Source organism: Prionailurus bengalensis, chromosome X (assembly GCF_016509475.1).
Source record: "Prionailurus bengalensis isolate Pbe53 chromosome X, Fcat_Pben_1.1_paternal_pri, whole genome shotgun sequence".
In the NCBI taxonomy this organism is placed as follows: Eukaryota; Metazoa; Chordata; class Mammalia; order Carnivora; family Felidae; genus Prionailurus; species Prionailurus bengalensis.
Genome location: NC_057361.1, coordinates 15896132 through 15921810, shown reverse-complemented (window position 1 = coordinate 15921810; position 25679 = coordinate 15896132). Strand labels below are relative to the sequence as shown.

At 43.4% G+C, this 25679-nt stretch overlaps 1 protein-coding gene across 10 annotated transcripts in view; it reads left to right on the top strand.

Moving 5' to 3' along the window:
* The window catches only part of SH3KBP1 (SH3 domain containing kinase binding protein 1), a 334334-nt gene that overhangs the window by 193055 nt on the left and 115600 nt on the right, over nt 1-25679 (top strand). For 6 of the 10 annotated variants that reach the window (XM_043570580.1, XM_043570575.1, XM_043570578.1 and 3 more), the window contains 2 exons: nt 1946-2020; nt 5589-5794. The exons of 1 other annotated variant lie outside the window; for it this stretch is intronic. In XM_043570580.1, the coding sequence (XP_043426515.1) occupies nt 1946-2020; nt 5589-5794 (281 nt within the window). Of the gene's footprint in view, nt 1-1945; nt 2021-5588; nt 5795-17336; nt 17455-25679 lie in introns of those variants that run through there. 3 more of the 10 variants (XM_043570579.1, XM_043570581.1, XM_043570584.1) reach the window with 2 other exon arrangements.

Sequence of the window (25679 nt, the reverse complement as noted above, 5' to 3'; positions counted from 1 at the left end):
ATCCCACGATCCTGGGATCATGACCTGAACCGAAATCAAGAGTCAGATGCTCAACCAGCTGAGCTGCCCAGGTGTCCCTCTTTTGCTCTTCAGCTAGAACAAGTATGTCCTCACTCAGTCCCAGCCCAGGCATACAGCATACAGGGGGTTTTGCACCAACACTTGGCCGTTCGGAGACATCAGAGCTGTGGTGTCCCTCAGTGATCCTCAGACTTGGTCCTAGGAAAGAACGCAGGGAGGTTCTGTTATATTTGGAGGGACTTTATCAAAATACTGATTTCTTCTTCTTACGTTTACTTTTTCTGACGCTGAGAGGACCCTTGCTGTTCATTTTGGGAGGGCCTTGATTGCAAAACATCTACATTCCTTAGGAGTAATGTCACCTTAATGACCAAAGGGGAGTAAAAATTTGCCCAAAGAAAGCAACGGCTGTTACTTGCTCCACTCTTTTGTCATCAGAGTCCTCAAGAACTGCAAATCTAACAAGAACCTTTGGAACACTTGATTGTTTCTTTGGATGGTTCTTATGCAGGCAGTGATTGTGAACATCTAAATTTGTGCTTTAATTGGACGGAGCATATTTGTCATAAAGGGCAGATTTCAGGGCAACGGTGTCCCACCATGCCTGTAGGACACGGAAATGGGACATACCCAAGGGCATTTCAGTCGCTGATCTGATCACTCACAGCTCTCTTCATGTATCAGGGGCGATGCGGCCCAGAAGCTGACTTGGTGGTTCCTTATTGGGGTTTTCCATTTTCCTAAAGAATGTTCTAAGAAGTGAGACAAGTCGCTCCCTCCCTCAGTTCCTCTCTCTGTAAACATAGCCTGCCTTTCCCTCCTTCAGACTGATTATGAGTGAGCTGTATGACTGGGCTCCAGTTGGATATTTAGCTTGTAAGCCATAAGAGAACCTGTTCATTGGATAATTTAAAGTGATGCATATATTAATTGAGTTTGCCTTTAGCAAACCATTTCACCTGCCGATGGTATTCTCTGGAAGGTGTGTGTGTATGTGTGTATGTGTGTGTGTGTGTGTATACACTCAGACTAGGGCAGTGTGTGTGTGTGTGTGTGTGTATTTTCTGTACTTATTCATGATTCCAGAGAGATTTGGGCTTTAGCTGTGTGTCTAGTCCTATGCTATCGGTAACCTTTACTCGTAACAACAACAAAAAAGAGATAATTTGACATTTGACAGTGAGTGAGTCCTACGTCCTCATGCTTCAGTACAGTCTCATGACTGATATGGCAAAAGGTCAATCAAGGTGTTCCAAGAAAAATAGGGTTTTCTGGTGTTCTCAGTGCTAAGCAGAAAACCCCTAACGTCTACACGGAGGCCACGATTGGGTCTAAACATCTTTGGTGAAAACCCTCCTCTAGCACTTTAGTACCTTTTCTTGCTGAAAGGTACTAAGCATAAAATCTTTAAAGAGAACTCTGTGCTTTTTTTTTTAGAATCTTGGGGTCACGGATATCAGTTTGTATCACACAGGGCTCTAGGGGTAGAAGATAAAAGACAATGGGCCTAAATTTGTATTATGTGTGGGCCATACTCTCCAAAGAGGAGTTTGCATTGTACAGCTGAGTTCGTTAAGAAATATGATGAATTGGATTTCCTCTGGTTAATTGAGGTTTTCCTGTTCTTGCGTTAAAATGTGGAAATGGCTTCCAGTTTAAATTGGGCATAATCTCCATGCCAGTCATTTGCAGAGGCAAGCCCCGATTCCGGGTGCTCATGGCGTGGGGACTTTGGGCTCATTCTGTAAAATTTCGTAAATTCTGCCTAATGGTCTCTAATTAATTTGCCGATAAAACTCTTACAGCGGATTCACTGAAAGCAAGTTCAGTTAAAGACTCTCCTTCTTCCTTCTTTTGCCATCATTTGCTCCCCCTTCCCCCCTCTTGTTTTTCTCTCCCCTTCTCTTCTCTCATTCACTGTCAGGAAAGACTACCTTTGAAGGGACAATTCTGTACCGAGCTGCACCGGGCAAGACGGAGGGCCACAGACGCTATTACAGTGAGTGACCTTAATGAACAGCAGGAAGCAATTGTAAAGTTAAGATCCGGGTAGTCGTGGTTCTTGACGCGGCCGCACTTTCCTGAGCTGCTCATGCTTCTGCCAAGTGTCCGTGTGAATTTCTGATCCAAGGACATGGACTTATCTGCCTGAATAAGTGCTGTCTCCTTGGTGTGTGCTACAGGAGCATTCTCATCACCAGCCCTGGCGCTTTCTTGTTTGCTTTGTGCCTCTGCCATGTGTGTAACATGCGTGCATGAACCATGCGTGCAGAGAAGAGACCAGTAGCATTTGTCATGGCATACATACTTGTACCAGTATCTCTGGGCCTCTGAGCCGGTGTAAGATGGCTTCCCCTGGAGCTGTCATCCTCTCGTGGTTACTGCTTTTCCTGAGTGGGCCATTGGAAACCAATAAACCATTTCTTCATTGTGTTGTTCAAAGAAATGAGAATTTGGCATGACGGTCCATGCCAGAAGTGGTGTTCCGCCTTGCTCACAGCCAGTCACCACACGACAGACTTCCTTTGGCAGGACCAACGTATAGCCTTTTGTGTTGTGAAATAAAGCTGCCAAAAGTTGAGGGGAAGGAGGTGAATGAGATTAACGAGTCAATTTCGTGAAGCCTTTAGAACAGTTCCTGCCACTGAACAGCACTGTACATGTGCGTTTTAAATTTAAACAAAATGACTCACAGGTCTGAACTGATCCGTGCATGAATATTAAGGTAAATTACATGAAAGTGTAATTTATTAAGTCATCTGGCCCGCCACATGGCAAAGAAAATACATAGGGTGTGTCTGTACACATACGCGCACGTACCTACGTATACACCAGTGATGCAAGAGAAGGTTCGCATGTGAGTGCCAGAACCGTGCTTCTCAGACTGTCTGTGGTGAAGTTATTTTTATTTCCATCCCCCCGGGGACAGATACCTGGTCTTGGCGAACATGACTTTACTGTGCATGCAATGTGCCATCTGCACCTCACCACAGGCGTTTGACCAGGATTGGTCTATTCCCTGGTCACCCAGACGAGCCCACTGGCCACGTGTCTGAAGGCATACTGGTGCACTCTGCTATAAGCGTTTCTGAACATGCGCAGTGCCTGTGCTGATCTCACTGTGCAACAGCAACGACCCCTTCGTGAACTGTCCCCGGCCCCCAGCCCCCAGCCCACACTCTGGGCTGTCCTGCCTGTGGGTGTCGCCTGGCATTCTGAGCATGAATCTGGCATACTTCACGGGATAGCGTGTGTGATGAGCACCGGTAGGTAAAAGGTACGGCACCAAACTGACATAAAAACGAAAAGTCACCTTTCTTTCCCTCCAAAGGGAAGGAGCTAGATTCTGAGTTATTTCACCAACCCAGATATTCAGCTATGTAATTTACCTACTTAAAAGTGACAGAAGCAGGCTGCCAGAATGTCTGGAAGACAAATCTGCCGTGTGTTTCCTTCCTGGTCCGTACTTATGTGGTTGAGTGACCGCGCCACCTCTCCCTGTGTTACGCGAAGAGCATTTCTCACCGTGATTAATATAAAGTCATTAAGATGAGCCCGGGAGGCAGCAAATCCATGAAACCAGAAGCTCAGGGAAATCCAAACGGCAGCGGTCGCAGATATTATGGTTCTACCTCATGAGGAATGATAGAAGACTCCTTCAGATTCCTCTCTCTGAAGAACTCACACAGCCTTGCCCTAAACCATTTGCTCTGCTGCTGGTGCTGCTGGTGCTGCTGGTGGGGAGGGCAGGATGGTGATGGTTTCTTGCCACTAACTGTTTCTTTATTCCACCCTCAAATGGTTCCTTCCAACCCAGAAAGGAATATACAAGCCATTTATCACATAGAAAGAATCCATACGGCAAAATGAGAACATGTTAAAGGGGGAATGACACAATATTTAGACTCTAAAATTGTATCTCCAGCAGGGATATTTCCGAAAACAATGAACAGATAAACACATGAACGGGTAGCTAATCCAGAGGGGTTGTCCGTGTTTGCACACTCAGCTCCGGTCCTAGAAATTGTGGCTGACCCCACTGCTGTAGGCCGCTTCTCAGCGCCCTGCCCTCCGCTTTTGCTCACAGATGCTATTCTTGAGTTAATTCAAATGTACACCAAGGATCGTCCTCCTCCCCCCCCCCCTTCCTTTTTGGCTTATAAGTAACCATTTTATTAAAAACAGCAGCAGCAACAAACACAGCCATTGTTTTAATTTTAAGGATTTGATTTTGAAACTTGTTAGCAATTTATAATGACCTTTCTATATTTTATCTGTTTTCATTTAACAGTTTCTTCCTGCACTGAGACTTATTTATTTGAATGACTTCGACATTTTTTAACGCTTTATGTGAGCAATTATTCGGTGTCTTGTTCTTACGTACTAGGAGGCCACCTTCCCTACAGAAAGATAACGCACGATCGGTTAATACGGAACAAAGTTTGATGATGTGCTTTCATCAAGGGCATTGTTGTCATCAGGGCACATGTAGTCAATGTTCAGGAACTATTCTCCACAGCTAGAGGTTTTAGAGACCAATTTAATGGCAGACTAGTATTCCATAAAATATCCTTTGAATCCCGCCCTTTGATGGCATGACTGGTGTACTGACTTTCAAAGTAAGAATGTACACTCAGAAATTAAGTAGGAAACAAATAGGCTCTTCCTTTTAGGAGCATGATTGTGGGCAGAGCCTGGGGGAAAAAGAATCTGGGAGGTAAGTGTTCACGTTGTCTTGCTGATAACTATTTGATGACTTCCGACACTTGCCGCAAGAGGTCAAAGGAAGGGTATCGTGTCCCCAACGTCCTTCTTTAGCAAGGGATTCAGCTTTGGGAAGATGGTGGTATTAAAGGAGGGAAGAAGAGAAGTAGGCTTGGGGGCTTCTGGCCTCCGGGAGGGCAGCTTCCTTTCCCTCTTTAACAAACACAGTCATCTCGCCAGTGAAAGCGTCTCAATGTCAAGTTTGGTTTAATGCTTTCCTAGAGAATCATGCCTGCGTGCATTTATTCCTTGTGAAACCATCCAAAGAGATTTAATTCTTTGGCAGTCATAATTTTGTGTGGTTTCTTTAATTGCTAATTTGTTTAAATGGCTTTTAGCTTTACAGTTTCCCTTCAGGAAATGTTACTTTCATTGCTAATTGCTAATTGCCATGAGTCATAGAGATTGGAGGTACAGTATGTGGTACTGACTGGGTGGGGAGGCGAGGACAGGGTGGGGAGGGTTGTTATTGCACAGACTGTGGCAAAACAAATTTGTATTAGAATCAGGTTCCGGCTGAAGAGAGGTGAAATATCACGCTTACAAAGAGATCTGCTTTGAAATTAGATTTTTTTAAAAGAATTTTGATTCACTTCTTAAAATTAAAGGCTGGGGGTGGGGAGATCGAACAAAACTCAGAGCCACCCAAATGCAACGTATTCGACACGCTAAATGAAAAGTCCCAGTGCAGGTTATCCTGTGCCCAGAAACACTGTCAGAGGTGGCTCCTGGCTGGCTGTGAGGTGCTTCACAGCTATGGCTGATTTCTGAGCTCTTTCTCTCCCCGTCCCCACTCTTGACAGGTTTAAGGGAAACCACAGGCTCCGAGAGTGATGGGGGTGACTCGAGCAGTACCAAATCCGAAGGTGCCAACGGGACAGTCGCAACCGCAGCAATCCAGCCGAAGAAAGTTAAGGGAGTGGGCTTTGGAGATATATTCAAAGACAAACCAATAAAACTAAGACCAAGGTCGATTGAAGTAGAGAATGACTTTCTACCGGTGGAGAAGGTATGTTCGACGGTTTTTGCTTTATTTCAACATAGTGCAGAGTACCCAAAAGTCCGTTGTAGGGCTTGGCATCTGAGACTCCTTACGCCTCTTTTGGGGGTGTCGGCGTCCTCATGTGCGGGCTGTTCGCCTTCTCCCCTTTGAGGTGCTCCCTCCGTGTGGGAACTGCTTTCCCGGAAGGGCTCACGCTCCAGTTTGTGGCTTCTTTTCTTACTGATCTCTCAATGGAATGTGTCTCTGTATGACTTTTCAAATGGACCTACACTTCTCGGTTCCCCGCCCCCCGCCCCCGAAAAGCCCCTCATGCCTGGACCCGGCTCATCTTTCGCTTCTCCTCGTCCTCGTCTCCAGTGCCTCATGCCTGCGAGTGTTGGTTGACTGGTTCTGCGGTAGAGGAAAGGGTTGTGCGCTTTTCCTCTAGGAGTTAGGTGGGAATGATTTCAGACTGCCGAAAGGAAGCCTCCTGCGTGTGTGTATGATGGAGACGGGCCGTGCTGAGACTCCCTGGATGGTTACCATCAGGAAGCTGGCTGTTTTCTTCCACCTCTGGTTCTGGGTTGGCGAGAGGCAGGCGGCGTCCTGCTGCCGAGTACACGGTTGCCACAGCAACACACCCAGAGCCCTCGCACTTGTGGCTGTCGGTGATGTCTACTGTGGTACGCTTCCGAGCACCATAGCTTTACTTAGAATTTGATAAATTCTGTGGAATTTTCCAGATCGTAATAAGCTACACTCGTGCTGTGCTTAAGGAATGTTGGTGAATTCGATTTAGTGCTGAATCTTTTGCTTTGATGTTCGTGCCAGTAGGCTTGGGGGATGGGACATTGGCAGCACCTCTAATGCAGGTTTATCAGTGGCTTTAAAATGGTTTCCATTTTTCGGGTGAAATGAATTTTTCAAAGTTGCCATCATCTTCCACAGCTGTGGAACTTCCACCCACCTCTTGCCCCCAGCAAACTTGCCCGGTGTCATGCATTAGAAACAATCTGGAAGGGAAACTTTTGGACACTTAGTTCTCTTGAGGATGAAAAAAAGGCAGAAAGATTTAGACATGAAAGACTGTTCCATGTGCACTTCTTTCACTGCAGCTTATCGGAGCCAGCCTTGTTTCTTTCAGTAAGCAATAGACGATGTGTCTCAAGATCTGAAAACTGTCTAGATGCTATACCAGCTTGCGAGCTCATTTCTCTTTCACATGATCACTCTCAGACTCCTGTAAGTATTTACAAAAGAGCAAGTCCCGTCTTGGGAAGGAACGATGGATGTAGCTTTTCTTCATTTTACTCCAGTGGTTGAAATGAACATGACCGCTGACTTGGTCAGCAAACACTTAATGCCTTTTGTTTGCTTTATGATTCGTGGTCTTATTCTCCTCTGTGTAGAAGGACAGTGTGTGTGTGTGTGTGTGTGTGTGTGTGTGTGTGTGTGTGTGTGACTTTTATTAATGCTATGAATACTTGTTCTGACCACAGTAGTAAATTGGGTCATTAGCAGTAGCAGTATCGGCATCACAAATAACAATCCCAAGTTTGTACCTCAGCACGCTTTTCCTCTGGACCCCAGGGCCACATGCCCAGCTGCCAAATTGCACATCTCCACGTGAAGACCTTAAATTCTTACCAGCTTGTCCAACCCTGAACTCCTCATCATCCCCCTCAAACCACTCTGCCCACAGCCTTCCCCGTCTCAGGGAAGGGCGTCCTACTTCCCCTCCTACAGGTTCGGGACGAAAGCCTTAGGGTTATCCCTGACTTCTTTCCTTCTCTCATAACCCGCGTCCGATCCATCAGGAGACTCCATCAGCTCTGCCTCCTGTGAATGTTGAGCACCCACCACGACTCATCACCTCATCGCCTCCGTGGCGCCCCTGCTCTCTCATCATCACCCAGTGGCCTCCTAATAGGGCTTTCTGCTTCTCCCCTTCCCCTACAGTCTAGTCTCAACAGTGAAGTGAGGGTGATCCTTTGAAATCCCAAGTCTGATCGTGCCACTCCTCTGCTTGCACCCCTGGAGAGGCTCCCCAGAGAACCAAAGTGAAAGGCCTCCCCAGGGCCCCCAGGCTGAAGTGACTCGACTCTGTTACCCCTTGGACTTTCTCCCTCGCCTTCTCCCCTCGCTCCCTCTGTCCTGGCCCCTTGCTTTTCTTTAAGCATACCAAACACTTTCCCCCTTGGGGACCTTTACCGCAGTGGTTTCTCGTGGCTAGACACCCTGTATCCACCTGCTCACTTGCCTGCATGCCTCTTCCCCGGCTGCTTTGCTCGGACTTCACCTTTTCAATGAGCCGTGCCCTGGCCCACTCGTCCCGAGACCCGTCCCCTTAGCTCACCCTGCTTACTTGTGCTGCATTTTTTTGTTTTCCACAGCATGCAGCCCTTTCTAACATGGGATTTATTTTTTATTATGTTTATTATTTACTTTGTTCACCAATATATGCTATGTGCTTAGAACACCATGTGGCACCTGGTAGGTTAGGTGTGTTCAGTAAGTAATAGGTGCATGAATAGTATTAAAACTGTATTAACGTGGCACTCTGGAGATTACAGACCTCTATAATATGACGGGACTGGGTAGGATTAGGTAATAGGTATATAGTTGAAAGTATGGTGGTTTTTTTGGTTCACTGTGGTTTTGTGAAGCAGAGATTTATTGTATTGGCCTTGGTGACATGACATGTTAACATCATCAGAGTAATATATATATATGTGTGTGCATGTGTATGCATCTTGATTCATGATTTGTTTGCAGAAGGAAACCATGTGCTGGCAGCAGTCTTAACCTGCTTCTCATTGCGGAGCCCCTGGGGAAAACATAAACTTCCCAGCTTGCTTTACTGGCTGTGGACAATTTTTTACAGCATCTAAAAGGACTCAAAACTATCTCCATCCACTGTTGTTGGCACTATGGATAGCTGCATAGATTTATGGATCCATTATTTTATTGCACAACCTGGCATGAGGGCTGGTGAGCGCAATAATGTTTTACTAGTGCGCAGCCTGGTTCTCGTCACTTTTGAGATGGTTTTGTGTCCAAGATTTATATTTGAGGAAGGAAGTTTCCTTGGAGAATTGAGCTCACTATTTTGATTTTGCAGAAGCACAGACTGAATCTCATGTGACAGCATTTGTTAGGTTGAGATCCAAGCGGGTCTTCCACATGGGCTGGGGCAGTTGGCTTTCTTAGATGGCTGGTTTGATAAGTTGGACGAAGGAAAAAAGGTATTTTGTAATTTTTAACAACTGCAAGTATATTATATTGTCCCTTCAGGTTGTGAAGTTTTGAGATCCACTTTTCTCAGTTGCTGGAAAATTTTGTGCTTATTTTAGCCATGCTCTAATCCATATCAGCCTAACCAGAGTGACCAAAGGCTGATAATTATACAGCAGGAGAGGTATTACGTAACATTCCCCACCCCAACAATAGGGAAATAGTACTCTCGCTTCTCAATTGATCGAGCTATAAGGAAGGACCCCGTTTCTGAGTCCTTTCAATACTACCGGTTGGATATGCCTGTGAATGATTTGTTTAATGCACCATTTAACTGAAATATTTACCGATGAAGTTACTTAATGTCTGAGATTTTGCTTCCAGCAATTTGGAAGATGGAAGAGTGGGTAGGGCACAAAGGAAACGAGACTGGTCATGAGTTGATAATTGTTGAAACTGGGTGGTGAATACATGGTGGGTCAGTAGCCTATAGTCTATTTTTATATATGTTGTAAATTTCCCTTGATAGAAAGTTAAAGAAAAAAAGAAGAACCTTGGGAAAAATATGTAACATTTAAACTAAGCTCAGAGGTAAGTATGTGTTGTATTAAAATAATGGAAAATACGGTGTGGCTAAAGATGAACCAAGTTAAATATCAGAAGATTAGAAGAGCATGGTACCATTGTCCTAGCCGATTGACCCTGACAAAATCACTTAACCTCAACTGGGCCATATGTAAAATGGAAATACTCTGTACACCTATCCTACCTCTTAGGACTTTACAAAATGTTATATAACAGAAAATACTTTGAAATTATAAATGTAACTCGTTTCAACTAGTATTTATTGAGTACTCACTATATGTTCAGCACTGGGGTAACAGGACCAGGTCACTGCCCTCGTGGAGCTGCAGAACAATAAACAAGCAATAACAATACAGGTGTGGTGAATGCCACAGGTTGAGAGCAAGGTGCATGGCCGGAAGTGGTGAGTTGTGAGGGAGGCTGGAGAGTGAGTGTTCATGTACAAGTGTACCTCCTTCATACAGGAAATAATGTTTAGACTTCCTATAGGATGTGATGTCTATAGGCTTACAGGAAGTGATGTTTAGGCTGAGAACCATGGCGTCCCGTTGACATTCATGAAGCCAAAGAGTATAGAGTTGTTAAGGTGAGAAGAACAACATGTATTAATGCCTGAAAGGGAAATTGAGATAGCACAGAACACATGTTGAGGCTTCAGCAGGAAGTGGGGAGAGATGAAAATAAAAAGGAACAGGGCCCAGGTCAGGAAGGGCCTGGTGACTTGTTAAGTAGTTTAGACGTGATCTTAAAGGCAATGAGGAGCATCAATAGGGAGCTATTTTCAGCAGGAGAGTGACATGATTGGGTAGGTGATTTAGAGAAAGTATTCCAATTTGCAATGGGAGGAGTGGATTACAGAAGATAGGGTAACTAAAATTCAGAAAAGAGGTTAACAGAAACTTATTTTGACTCTCTCAATAACCCCCCGCCCCCATCTAGGTTCTAAACCAGTTAATGAATAAGATGAGTCAGTGGATGGAGAATCAACATAATATTTTTGCTCCTTTTTCAGTATGGGTATCCCTTTCATCCAGCAGTGTTTATTGAAAAGATTGTCCTTTCTGCACTGCACAGCCGTTATCACCTTTGTCATAATTGAAGTGTCTGTGTATGTTTTAGTTCATCTCTGAACTCTGTGTTCTGTTGGTCTATATTTGTCCCTGCACTCATTCTCTACTACTTCAATTACTGTAGCTGTAGAGTCATTCTTGATATCTGGGAGTATAAGTCCTCAATCTTTGTTCATCTTCTTTGAGGTTTCCTGGACTATTCTTGACCCCTTGTATTTTCATATAAATTTTAGAGTTACCTTGTCATCACCCCACCACCACTACCACCAAAAACAAAACAAAACAAAACAAAACAAAACAAAACAAAACAAAAACACCAAAAAAACAAAACCCTTTTCGGAACTTTGATTAAGATTGCGTTGACTCTATATATACTTTTGGGGGAGAATTGATACCTTCCCAATCCATGAATATGGTATATTTCTCTATTGATATAGATCTTATTTCATTTTGTGAAAATTCCTCAAAGCTGTACACTTAAGATTTGTGCACCTTTCTCTACCTATGTTATATAGCAGTGTTGTTATTGATGAAGGCAAAGTTGAAGGACATAGATGAAGGTGAGAGCCAAATGGGCCTGCCAGCTGATCCCCAGAATTAGACAGACCCACCCACCCAGTATCAGCAACACTGAACTAAAGCCAGACCCATGTGAGATAGAAGGGCCTGCCCCTTGGGGAAGAGCAGAGGCCAACTTCAAAGAGGAGGAAAGAGAAGAGTTGAGCTGAATGCGCCCAATTAATTTTTCTGAAATTTACCTGTCAGAGAAGTCATTTCCTTCTCCCCTGAGAAAGTGAATAAGGGAGCAGGGAGTTCTAGGAGTGTCCAGTTGTGTCCATCAAGTGTCCATTTGGGCTCCATTTTACATGACAGGAAACATCAAGATAAGGGAAATAGTTTTTCTAACAGCTTTGAAGTGTTGTCATGGTGGTTTGGGGAAATACTTTGAAGGTAGAATGAAGAAATTTGATAGTATGTGGAGGATAAAGGAAAGGGAAGACTTGAAAACGATGTCTTGGGCAACTGGCTTAAGCAGCCAGGTGGACGGTAGTATCATTCCCTGGCTAGAGCCCACTAGAGAAGAAAGATATTTGGGGAGGAGAGAGGATTTTTGAGGTACTTGTGGGACCATCAGGTGGAGGCATCCAGCTGTTGGATAAATAAGTGGTGATCACGAAAGAACTGTAGATGTAGATTTGGAAGTCATCAGCCTGGATATTGGGTTGGAAAACTGTCAGCAAGAAGGTATCCCAGACAGACCCTTATTCTCATGAATATGACTGGTACCTTCTGTCCTCCACCTGTGGACCCAAGAGGGAATTTCCTCATCAGGCTGCTTCCTTGTGACCCCAGCCTGGCCCGTCTTTTTCTAAACTCCTTCCCTTTTCATGAGTCATTCAGGTGATCACATCTGCCTAAACACTTAAGGAATGGCAGGTATTACACATAGGTGGGTAAATTACCGATACTCAAGGGAGTCCCCAGGACCTAACCTGATATGCCTTTGTGTAGAATAATCTTGGCTTTTTGGTGCCAGCTCATTCCATGCCCAGGCTCTTTACATTGGTTGTTTACTGGATTCCCTACAAAGAAATTCTCCAAGAAGCTCTTCTTCCACGGTCTGTCTTAGCTGATGGCCATTCGTGACTTCTGATATCTCTCTCTTGCAATGATCCTGTGTTCTTTCTACATTTGCTACTGTATCCCACAACCCGACATTGTGTTTGTGACAGTCTCTTTTCAGCTCTAATCATCTTGGATCTCATTTGTCACCCAAATTCATGCCTTTATGATATCAACATTGTAACTTTCACTTGTAACAGAGTGAGAATTAAAATTGTATATAAATGAGCTACTAATCATTTTTTTTAATCAGCCAAATTGCAGTAAGAGAAATTTTACTCTTTTTGTACATAGGCAGTCTTTTTATCCATTTAGCAAAAATTCATCAAGCTGTATGCTTAAGTAAAATTAAAACATGTAAACATCTAAAGTGATGATCTTAGTTCCTTAAAAATGAGAGATTTATGTCTCTAATCATTTGAAGACTAGAACTAAGCTCTGGGGATCTCCAGAAGCTAACGATACCTTCTTTGATTAATGAAACACAACTGGGTTTCAAACCCTTGTTGTGATTACCTGAGACTTAAAGTATTGGATGGCTCTCATTTTGGCTGAAAGATAAGATTATGTGACGTCTCTTGAGTGGTTGGAAAATCCATGATTTTTAATGAGTAGATGGCATTAAGGTGCCCACTATTTGCCTGGGTGAATGGTCTGGGATTTTCAGACTTCGTTTTATGTATTATCTTTCCTCAGTGTGTCTCTGTTAGGTTTCCTTATTTAGAAGTAAGGGTGGGGGTGTTGGTAGGGAAAGGGAACCAGAAACAGTATTACCGGATTACTTTTTGACATGTTTGGTGTTGTTTACTGTTTCATATGTGCTTGACATACACTTTCTAAAACATGCAGCATAGTAGTATTTTCTAAGAAATGTTCGATTACAGCCAGATCATCACCAAGAATCACATTCCCAGAAGGCATTACATTTGTTTTTTTAGGCATACAGTGGTTATTAAGCATGCAGGCGGGATTTTCTGGGTTCACATCCCAACTCTGACTCTTCCTGGGACAGATTACTTAAGCACTCACTGCTTTAGATTCCTCATCTGTAAAATTAGAATACCAACAGGACGTGCTCCATATGGTTGTCGTGAGGATTAAGTAACACAAAAAATGGGTAGAAAAAGTGCCTGGCATTTAATCATCACTTGATTAACGTTCGTAGTTATTATTGCTGCCCTTCTGGTTATTAGAACAGAAGGGATGCCTGTAAATAGCAGTGCAGCTTCCAGGATCATTTCTTTAAGTTTTTACTATGGAAAATTTCAAACTCAGACAAGTAGAATTGAATTTCACTATATCTGGATAGCTGTTTGTTTGACATCACCAAACCTTAAATATTAGCTATTAGAAAGTAAGTACGGAAGGAAGGAAGGAAGGAAGGAAGGAAGGAAGGAAGGAAGGAAAGAAGGCAGGCAGGCAGGCAGGCGGAGCCATGATTTTGGACCTTGCCTGTGTTAGTCACCAACATATTTATGATTCCTTGAAAATCATTGTTAAACTATACTTGGCCCTCAGTAAATATTTGTGGACTGGATACATGAATATAATGGTTTGTCCTGACCCAGTTGAAATTATGAAGGAAGACTCATTCTGCTTGTGGTCTGGCTACAGGCTCATTCTTTCATTTGTTTATTAATTGGCTCATTCATTCACTTACTGAAGCTTTATTGAATGCCTTTTATGGATCAGCAGTGGCAGCTCTAGAAATTGCTAGGTAAATGAGCTCAGGAGTGGCAATCCATTTGTAAAGGAATCGGCTAGGAGGCACGTCTGGATTCCGTATTAGCATGATACATGCAGATTTTTTTACCGGCAGGATATTCATTTGGGGTGAGGTGGATCTGGTGTAGTTAATTGGAATGGAGTTAACACCTCCTCCGCTGCATCACGCCTTGCATCAACTGCCACGTACAGGCCTCTCATTCAGTGCTTTGGAGTACGTGTACGTGGGAAAAAGTAGATATGGACAAAAGTCATTATGATGCAGGGGAAAAGGACTAGCAGAGGTATGTCCAAAGCATCGGAGAGAACAGGGGAAGGAGCTACTACTTCTGCTGGAGGTCCAGAAGGAAGGGATGGGGTATCAGAGAGATCTTTTTAAGCAAAGTGGTATTTCAGCAAAGTATTAAAAGATAAATGGGGTTTCACGGTCCTGGCACTGTGTGCATGGACAAGGAGAGAGCATGGTTATGCAGAAGGGCTGGATTTGGCTGGAGTACAGGGGATGTGGTAGTGGCGGTGGAGGAGGACGTAGGGGGTTGGAGGGGAGGTGGGCTCTTCCCCTCGGGCTCTGCCAGCGGCTCCACGCGAGCTGTACTTCTTCTGGGTGAGCTGGCCGGTCGGTGGGGGAGTTCCGTTGGGGCGTGGCGTGATCAGAGTGCCACTTGAGAGATAACTGGGGAGGTGCCAAGCAGTGCGGACTGGAGATGGGGAGGAGGTAGCTGGGAGAGGTGCCAGCCCCGGGGCTCGGCGGTTGATGACTAATTGGCCAGGCACCAGGAGCTTCTAGTAGCTCTTGGAAAGGGGCAGATGGGCCCACCTCATGCACACTCTTAGAGTTAGGCCGCTGTAGCCTGGGTTGGCAGCAGAACTGATAGAAGAGCCAAGTTTCCTTTCAAAGAAAACTCTTTTGTGTATTGTGGAAAGCGAAAGGCCAGGACTCAGCATTCAGCTATTTCTGTTAAGAGATAGGCTAAGGATACAGAGATAATAATAAATGAAGCCTGGGAGGCATTGTTGAAGACATTTATGTACAGATATTCATGAGTATAATCATGTATCTCTATAAATCACAGATACACATTTATTTAGGTATACATAGTAATGTAGGAAGCTCATCTTCCTAATTCGTTTTTAATAAAGTTTAACTTTTAGAATAGTTTTAGATTTATCAAAAAGTTGTAAAGATAATAGAGAGAGCTCCCACCTACCCCACGCCCAGATTCCTCTCTTGTTGACATCTCACATTAATATGGTATGTTTGTCACAATTAGTGAACCAATATTGATACATGACTATTAACTGAGGTCCATCCTTTTTTCAGATTTCCTTAGGTTTTACCTGATGTCCTCTCTCTGTTCCAAGGTCCCACCCAGGACACCCCATTACATTACATATCCTTAGGCTCCTCTTGGCTCTGACAGTTGCTCAGGCTTGCCATGTTTTTGATAATGATGGCAATTTTGAGAAGTTTTGCAGAATGTCCTTAAATTAGGGGCGCCTGGGTGGCTCAGTCGGTTAGGCGTCCAACTTTGGCTCAGGTCATGATCTCCCGGTCTGTGAGCTCGAGCCCCACATCGAGCTCTGTGCTGACAGCTCAGACCCTGGATCCTGTTGTGGATTCTGTCTCCCTCTCTCTCTGTTCCTCCCCCACCCGTGCTTTGTCTCTCTCTCTCTCTCTCTCTCTCTCTCTCTCTCTCTCAAAAATAAACATTAGCCAAAAAAAGAGTGTCTTTAAATTAGCAATTGTCTGATTTTTTTCTCACGCTTAGACCCAAGCGGTGGATTTGGGGGGAGGAAGACCACGGTGGTGAAGTGCCATTCTCATCACGTCGTATCAAGGGCACATCCTATCAGCATGACTTCGCACTGTGGTGTTGACTTTGGTCACCTGACTGGGGTCCTGTTGATGAGGTTTCTTCACTGTAAAGTTGTTCTGTTTTTTCCCCTTTCCTAGATTCGCCTCTTTAGAAACAAGTCACTATGCACCCCACACAGTTGAGAAGTGGGGGGTTCCGCTCACCTCCGTTAGGGACAAGTATCGTCATAAATTAGTGGGAATTCTTCTGTGTGGGCAATTTGTCCATTCTCTCCATCTTAATTAGGTTTGGGTAAGGTGATTTCTTATCTGCCCTCTAAATTCCAAATGTTAATTCTGTACTGCCTGCACCCCCCGCCGTTTGCAGCCTACCGACATCTCCCATATTTGTGTTTTGTGTGTGTATGTGTGGTGTATAAACAGACCTATGTCTTATTTACCCAAGCAGATTGCACATTTCTTGAGCCCTGAGATGGCGTCTCATTCAAAGCCCCCTACGCTGCAGGCGGTTGGTTACTAGATAGTGAATAAGTGGTTTTTCAATGAGGGCAAGTAAACAATTTAAGAATGAACCGCAATTAAGAAGCGAAACGGGCCGTCAGAGTCTAAGTATATGGGGACTGCAGTAAGGTCAGGATGCTGTTGACTCGGCACCTGACCTGTGAAGTTGTCCTGGATTTGTGATAGTGGCTAATAGGGTGCTTTTTTACCAGCTAAAAAAGTACCGGGTACTTTTTTAAGCACTCCACATCTATTCCTTATTTAATCTTTTATCCCCATTTTATGATAAGGAAACTGAGGTGAATGGAGGTTAAATGAGTTGCTCAAAATCATATAACTGGGAAGTAGCCCAGCTGGGATTTTGATCTCAGACACTCTGGCTCGGGAGCTTTGAACTCTTAACCAGTGGGCTCCAAATCCATTGCAAGTGGTGATTCAAGTGGTATCTCATTTGGGGAAAAAACAAGATTGCTATTTAAACATTTTATTACCATCTGCGACTGTACTGCCGACTGGCACGGCTGGCAACGGTTTTGCTGGCATTTTCCTAGGGTGAATGTTTCTATAAAGCCACGGCTGTTTTCTCGTCTTCATTTTTTTTTTTCTTTTTTTAAATGACTCATTTTTGTGTATCACCACTAATTTTTATTTCTTTAAAACACAGGTATTTTTACAATGGGCATTTCATATACAAACCATCTTCTGGACCTCTGTCACTCCCCAGCAGATTATCTGTTGAAAGATAGTGGGCTTTTTATTTTCTCTCTGACGTTTTAAACAGAAGTGGCCGCCAGGTCCTGCCAAATAAACACTCTTTCAGTGTGTTCCTTGTCTGAATGGTCACACCTGTGGGTCCCCGGGAGACAGCTACATTCCTGCAGCAACGCAGGCGAGGGAGGAGGACTTCTCGCAAAGCCACCCAAGCCATGAATCGGCCCTGGCTTCCTGAACCGTAAACAAATGCGAGCTTTGTTCTCTCCATTGCTCATTTGGTCCCAAGTATGACTCAGGGGTAGGCTGGGTCCTTCAGGCTCTGTGCCTTTGGCTGTTGGAAGGAAGTGGGAGTGCTCCAGGGTAGTTCTGGGACCTTTTCAAACTGAAGAAAGGAGGCTGACTGCATGATGGGAGAAGAGGTATTTCTTTCTTTGCTTTTAGAGATGTAATAAGGCCCCTGAATCTTGCATCTTGTCTGCGCTGTTTTCTAACAAGACTTATAATGGGTTTGCCCTGGTGGGTTACAGTGAAGTGTATGCCGGCAAGGATCCCCCTCAGAGGGGGAGGCTGTGGATATGTTAAGGCAGAACGTATAACGTGCAGGAGTCTTTTCTAAAGCCAAATGTTGCACTGGAACTATTTAGCTGTTTTAGTCCCCCCGCCCCCGCCCCCCCCGGCCCCAGCCCTTTGGTCAATTCGGCCATTAATTTTTACAGATGTTTTCGGTTTCTCTGTGTCTTGGGTTTTCATGTGCGCACGATGCAGAGAGTAATTTACATGGGCAGTTCGCACAAGCAGTAACTGTTACGCCATGTCACCGAGATGTTTAGCAATTACAGATGTTTGTGCAGTAAACAAATCCAGCTTGCTCTTCAGGTTAACTTAGGAGAGAAGAGTATGTCCACGCAGAGTGAGCTAGCTGCGAGCCATTTCACTCTTGGGTGGCATGGACATCAGGAGTTTTCCTGGTGAATGGAGAAGCTGTGAGTAGTGACTTCTGGGTCCTGGTGAACTGTTTTATATATATATATATATATATATATATATATAGAGAGAGAGAGAGAGAGAGAGAGAGAGAGAGAGAGAGAGAGATAAAGATATTTGGCTACTTTCGTAGTACTGATTATTTATGTTCATTTGCTCATATGCACAGTAAAATAAAGACACTAAATTATCTGACTTCCTAAAAGTTTGCTTAGTGATAGGTGGTCTTGTGTCTTGCTGTGAGTTGTTCATACTTGTCTACCTAAAAGCAGAAGTCTGTCATTTTCCAAACGCAAAATACAATTCCCTAAATAAACCACAGGATAAGTAAGGCTTACAATGCGTCATATGTCTTCCATATTCCTGTCTCTTGTTGAAAAACATTTTAAAGGGGAGAGTTGATGATATCTATAAAATATGTATGTCTCTTTATGTCTTTTTCTGTTGGCTTTAACTTATAATATTTTCAAAACTGCACAAAAAGTTTGTGACAAAAGAAAACACATTGTTTTAACATTACTGTAAGAGTAGGAAAACTTCTTGAAAAGTTTGTTAATGGCGTCTGTTGCTTGTCTAGAAGGACATGAACGCAGGCCGCGGTTGGCTAAAATAAAAAAATATATTCATCTGCAACGGATTGAGAGAATTTGCTTGCTGAAAGTTATCTTAAATTTGCTGATTATTTTATTATTATCGCCACATATCATTGTTGGGAGTTCTGAAAAGTAGACCTCAGAATTAGATATTTATATGGAAAATTCAGCTGCTGACTCTTCTGAGAAATGAGTGAAAGTAGGTTGATTGTAAGATGTGAAATATGGGAAAGGCTCAGCATTGGCCCTGGCTCCCTCAGGAGCCTCTCTGGCTCCCTCAGGCTAGGGTCTGGAGATGGCACAGGTAGCCCCTGGTACCCTTAAAGGTTTTGTGACTTCTAAATTACTCATTGCATTATTGAGTCTTCCCTGAACCCCTTGCTTGTTTGCTTCTCAAAATGGAAATAGCCCTGTTACTCTCTGACCTTACGGGAGTTCTTTGCAATAATTATTATAATAAAAACTTGGGGCACCTGGGTGGCTCAGTCAGTTAAACGTCCAACTCTTGATTTCAGCTCAGGTCCTGATCTCACAGTTTGTGAGATCAAGCCCCGCATCAGGTCTGCACCGATAGCGCAGAGCCTGCTTGGGTTTCTTTCTCTCTCTCCCTCCTTCTCTCTCTGCCCCTCCCCAATTCATGCTCTCTCTCTCAAATAAACGTTCAAATTTTTCACAGTTAAAGAATATGAATAAATAGAAAGTGCCCTTAATCCTGTTATCCAGGAACAATCATTTTATTTGGAACCTTCCAGGCTTTTATCTGAACAGAAATGTGCATGTAGTATCTCTATGTCACTCTTCTTCAGACACTAATGAGGTCATAAATGTCACATGCTTTTAGAACTTAACATGTTACAGGCCCCGTTTTCTTTCAGACCTGTGCATGGTCACCCATTGTAGAGATGTGCCAGCATTTATTGAACCAGTCTTCACATAATAACTAGTTACATTGCTTCTACATTTTTAACATTAGAAACAGCATCCTTACCTATGCATGATGGTACCTTCCCTGGTTGTTTTTTTAGGCTGAATTTTTAAGAGAGGAATTTCCAGGGTAAATGCTGATTTAATTCTGTTCGGTTTTATTCATAATGAAAATAACTCAAGTACATGGTAAAAAATTCCAACAGGACAAAAGCTAAGACCTTTCTCAGTTTCACGCACTCAGCTTTACTTCCCAGTGGAAATCCCCATGAAGGCTCTCTATGTACTTCTATAGATATATGGAAGTTTTTAAATTATGGTAACATACACGTAATACCATTGTATTCATCATGAAGTGTACATTCAGTGGCATTAAATACATTCACATCATTGTGCAATCATCATCTCCGTCCACCTCCAGAACTTTTTCATTTTCCCAAAATGAAACGCGGTCCCTCTAACTTCTCATTTTCCCCCTTCTCTAGAAACTACCATTCTACTTTCTGTCTCTATAAATTTGACTAGGCTGGGTACCTCTTATAAGTGAAGTCATACAATATTCATCCTTTTGTGTCTGGCTTATTTTACCTAGCATAATATCTTCAAGGTTCATCTATGTTGTAATAGGTGCCAGAATTTCCTTCCTTCTTTAAAATTTAAAGAGGTTTTTTATTTTAGAGAGAGTGAGAGCATTCACGAGTGGGGGAGAGGGACAGAGGGAGAGAGACAGAGAGAGACAGAGAATCTCAAGAAGGATCCATGGTCAGCATGGAGCCTGATGCGGGGCTCAATTCCACCACCCTGGAATCAGTGACCTTAGCAGAAATGAAGAGTCGGATGCTCAATCAACCGAGCCACCCAGGCGCCCCAGAATTTTCTTCCTTTCTAAGGCTAATCCATATTCCATTTTATGGCTCTATCACAGTTTGTGTATCCATTCCTTCATTGATAGGCATTTAGGTACTTTCCACCTTTTGGCTGCAGTGAATAATACTAAAATGAGCGTTGGCCTACTGATACCTGTTTGAGGCCTTGCTCTCAGTTCTTTTGGGTATATTCCCAGAAGGGGAATTACTGGATCATATGTAATTCTATCTTTAATTTTTTGTGAAACTGCCATACTGTTCTGCACAGCAGCTGAGCCATTTTGCGTTCCCACCAGCCGTGCACGCGGGTTCCGTTTTCTCCACATCCTCGCCCCTTGGCATTTTCTGTTTGTTTGCTGGCTTGCTTCTTTTGTAATAGCCACCCTCACGGGTGCGAAGTGGTATCTCATCGCTGTTAGAGTTAGTGTTTAATGTGTGTTCGTGTTGCCTACCGCTAAGGGGAAAGGGTACTATTCTTATCTTAGAACGATGAGTTGAGGAAGAAGTCTTCTGTCTGAGAAGTCTTCTGTCTGAGTCTAGGATGAGCTAGCAGATGAGGTACTCAGTCCCAAGAGATTGCCGATGGCTTGAGGGTCCGCCTGTTCACTCAGACCCTGAAGAAAAGATGAGCAGGTGGCCCGGGTGGTGGCTTGCCCTCAGGGGTTTCATGGTGACCAGGACTGCCGCCTCTCTCACCCCGCCCGAAAGTTTATGGAGAGTGGATTCAAAATAGTTTTTCTGAGAAAAGGTGAATCTCTTTTTTTGTGCGATTGGTAATTGTAAATGATAGTACCTAATTTATCCTACATAGCAGGGAAAGCCAGTTTTATGATTGATTTTTCCTCTCCTCACCTTCTGTGCCAGAATTCCTTGGAGATAGGAAATGAAAGTCCTGCCTTTTGCGCATTTGCTGAAGCTTTCATTTGATTCGGTTGACATTCTTCAGTGGGGTGGGCTGCAGTATCTACTAGTTTTTCGTTGTGGCTCTCTTTTGTTCTTTACTTACATCAATTACTATTTCATAATATCTATAATCCTGAAGTTTGCAGATGCTTTTCGTTCCCAAAAGCTGAGGTTTTAAATTTTTCTCTGTGGCCCTTAAAAGATCACGCACATGTACTTTTTCTCGCTGATATTCTCCTTACCTATAAAATGATAGTCTAGACGACTGAATTTCAGTGGGACAGATTACATTTAATGCTCTATAAAAACAATTTTTTTAATGTTTATTTATTTTTGAGAGAGAGAAGAGACACAGAGTTCGAGGGGCAGAGGGGCAGAGAGAGAGGGAGACACAGAATCCGAGGCAGCCTCCAGGCTCTGAGCTGTCAGCACAGAGCCCGACGTGGGGCCCGAACTCCCGAATTGCGAGATCATGACCTGAGCCGAAGTCAGATGCTTAACCGACCGAGCCACCCAGGCGCCCCAAAACTGGCAATTTTAAAACAAGCTGCTCAGCTTAGTTTGCACAGTGGTGTGTCTTTTCTTACATTTAAAGAATTTAGATCACAGAGATCGTTCAGTCAGCTACCTGTTTTGTACTTTTCTGTGGCATCAGAGGCCATGTAAAAAGGACAAAATGACAGCCTTCTTCTCAATGCAAGCTTTTAATGGTGGAGTCCAGATCCGATTTATGTATACCCATAAGTGCTCTAGAAGCAAATGGAAGCATAAACACAGGAACCCTACTTACACCTCTGATAGAGATTTCTGTCTTTCTAAACCTGGGCTATAAAATGTATAGTATGCCAGGATCGCCTTAAAAGTCACTTCTTCATCCTAAGGCCATCGTTAAGCCGTTTCAAGAATGACCTGTGACTCAGGAGTCTCGCCTCAATTACACTGATGCTTGAACTTTTAGGAGTAGAATTGGCAACAACTAAAGGCGGATCTTTGGGGTCTCTGTCCTTTCCAAGCTGTATTTCTGTTTTGCTCATTTAAGTTGAGGAAGTTAGGAGTGGTAAAGATGAATTTACTGCCTCGTTTTCTTTTTTCTTCTTTCACTTGCTAAGCATTTTCACCCACCAGTGATTTTAATATGTTTTGCTCCATTTGTTTTGGTAGCATCTGTTCAGTCTGTTCTTTTTATTTTGATTTCTTAGTTGGGCCTCTCATTTTCTCTACTAGAAGCAGCTTTTCCGAAAGTTCTTGGGTACCTTTTCTAGACTCTTAAGGAAGTGGTTAAGGGCGCCTGTGTGCCTCGGTTGTTAAGCATCTGACTCTTCAGTTTGGCTCAGGTCATGATCTCAGAGTTCTTGAATGTGAGCCCCGCGTCAGGCTCTGTGCTGACAGCACGGAGCCTGCTTGGGATTCTCTCTCTCCCTCTCTCCCTCTCTGCCCCTCCCCACTAGTGCTCGCTCGCTTGCTCACTTGCTCTCAAAAACCAATGCATAAACTTAAAAGAAAGTGGATAAGAGAAGTGATGATGTAAAGTATCAAGATTTTAGATCCTGAAGTAATCCCAAATCGCCCTCCTGGCACAGTGTTAGCATTGTCTAGCTGCTGCGTCGAGAGAGCCGCACACATTGTGTGTCCCTTTGTGTCTAATTTCAGATAGAGTTCTTTTGCTTCAAACCCCAGGACCCTTTCCACATTCAGGCATTGTTAGAAACAGAGACAGTAGGTTGCTCATAATTTAAAATTTTTGTAAATGTTTTTTTAAATTTATTTTTGAAGGAGAGAGAGAGACAGAGTATGAGCGGGGGAGGAGCAGAGAGAGAGGGAGACACAGAATTCAAAGCAGGCTCCAGGCTCTGAGCTGTCAGTGCAGAGCCCGACGCAGGGCTCGAACTCATGAGCCGTGAGATCATGACCTGAGCCGAAGCCGGACGCTCAACCGACTGAGCTACCCAGGCGCCCCTTGCTCATAATTTAGAATCCAATTTTTTCCAGTGATGGGAATACAGATGTTGTTTTTTGATTTGGAAGAGGCTGAAACGTTATGAAGCTGGTAACCCTGTGCCCACGCATGTAGGGAATCTGCCTAAGTAATGCGTGTCACACTGTCTCTGCAACATAGAGGTGGGAAGGATGTAATGGATGGGCAACCTGACTGTGATTTCCAGTAAGGCTTATAGGATCTCTAACATTTTGGTGTAATTTTTGTATTCACTGCCCAGGAGTTCACACAACGCCAGTTTTTTCCGACTAGAGCCTTTAGTCATAGACCACTAGGCAGGAGAGGAGAAAAGCATCCAAATAAGAGTTGAAAAGAGGTCTTGAAAAAATTAGCGAGGCCAAAAGAGATACATCTGGGTTAGGGGCGGGATCATTGTTTCCAAGTGCTAAGAAATGGTTTTATGGGGCCACAGAGCAGTATGCTTGTGTGTAGCCCAACCCTGACTTGAGTTCACAGAGTCTGTATGAAGTGAAGATTCTAATGTGGGTTGATTGTCTTGTCATGAAACTCAATGACTAGAGAGAAGCCAGGGTATCCAGAGAAGCAGTGACTGAAGGCAGTGAATGGAGATGGTCAAGAAATTAGAAATCAGGTGCTGTGGAGAAACATCGGTCATCGTCGCAAAGAGAGAAGGCTAAACAGTTTGGGAGGAAGTGAAGAATTAGGTGAGGTTCGATGGTTGCTTGTTCTCTGGTCCCCTGGTGGCTAAAAAAAGGGGAGCCCCCTCTAACTCGAGGCATGGTGAGCAGGTTAGGAATAAGGGAGAAGTAGCCAATACTGAGGCCTGATCAACTCTTCCTTGTCCTCTGGTGAGGCGGATGTGGAAATCTTTCACTGAAAGCCCCTGTAGAATTAGATAGATAACCATCTGAAACCCATCTGTCTGAAATAAATTAAGGATAATAACTCAGGCGTGGGGAAGAGGTTAGACACTCCAGAAGCCCGATTCCTGCTCTCTGTCCTCCTTTGTCACCATCTTCCATGAATCGTATTGTTTTCCCTGTGTGGAGACTGTGGCGAGACTTTGTGGAAGGCAACAAGAGGAACTTCTGCTCTCGGGAACTTAAAGTGGAAAGCACTGAACAGAACATTCTCCATTGTGGTAGAAAAGGACAAGGAATTTCTCAAGACCAGAAAATGCATCAATTGGGATATTTTACTGTGCACAGTGTCTCCCCCCACTCCTGTAAAAAAAAATAACGAAAAGTACCTTTTTAAAAATAACCTAGAACTGTAAAAAGTGCCATTTAAGAAAGCACGTGATTAAAATAGGTGATGTCATGTTTTGTTTTGTTTTTTCAAATGAAGGTTTTCTTCCCCTCTATTTTGTGTGTTTTGGTGTCTTTGTGTGTGTTACAGAGAAAGGAGAAGAGAATGGGGAAATATTTTAGTACAGGAAAATGAGAACATGCAAAATGAGTAATGAAAGACATACCATTTATTCATTTGGTGAGGATCTAATTTGCCTAAAACTCATCATGCATCAGAGAGAGAATTTCCAGCCTTAAGAGAACTCCTTTTGCACCTGAGACTCGCTACTAAAGAGACTTGTAACTTTGAGTGAATGAATGAATATGTGTGGTAGCTGAGCATAGGCTGAATTGAACTTTTTCCCCAGCAGACCAGGAATCATTCGACCAAAAGATTCCTCTTAAAAGTGCATTGATTCAATCCGTCCACACCGTAAACTCGAATCCTTTAAAAAAAAGAAAAAAGTCAAGCGTGATTTTTGAAAGGCAGCAAAATCAAAGTATGTTCACATTAAGTGGAGACGGTTGTCAAATAGCTGAGAAATGAAAACAGCTGTGAAATCGATGTCTTTCTTTTTTTTTTTCTTTTTTTTTTTGGATTGTGATACACTTAAGTAAATTGTTCTAAAAGCTCAGGGGAAAATGAAACCTCAAAATTTGGGGGGTCTGGCTTTCCTCACATTTGTTTTTTCTCCCACTTGAGAAACTGTTTGCAATCATTACTTTGGTTTGTGTTTAAAAAGAGTTTTTCCTTGTGAAGAACTGGAGAACCACTAGAAAACAGAACAATAAAGCTATAGAGACCCCACGCAAATACATCACACCTTTAAATCAGTACTTCTTCAAGTGCTGGAAATTGAGGAATCCAGAAGTATCCTCTGTGACCATATGTGAAAACGTTACAAAGTAAACTCAACTTTTTTTTCAGCTACTGTCACGCGTATGAATAGGAATTCATGGGTTTAATTAGAAGAGCGGGAAATATGTTTTTTAGCTTTGAAAACATGTGATAAAATGCCGCAATACTTTACTTGGGAACAACATTAATTGGAAATGACTCTATCATCTACTTAGTCACTGAGTTTAAGAGCTGATGAATAACTATAAGTAAAGGGTGGTAATAAATGG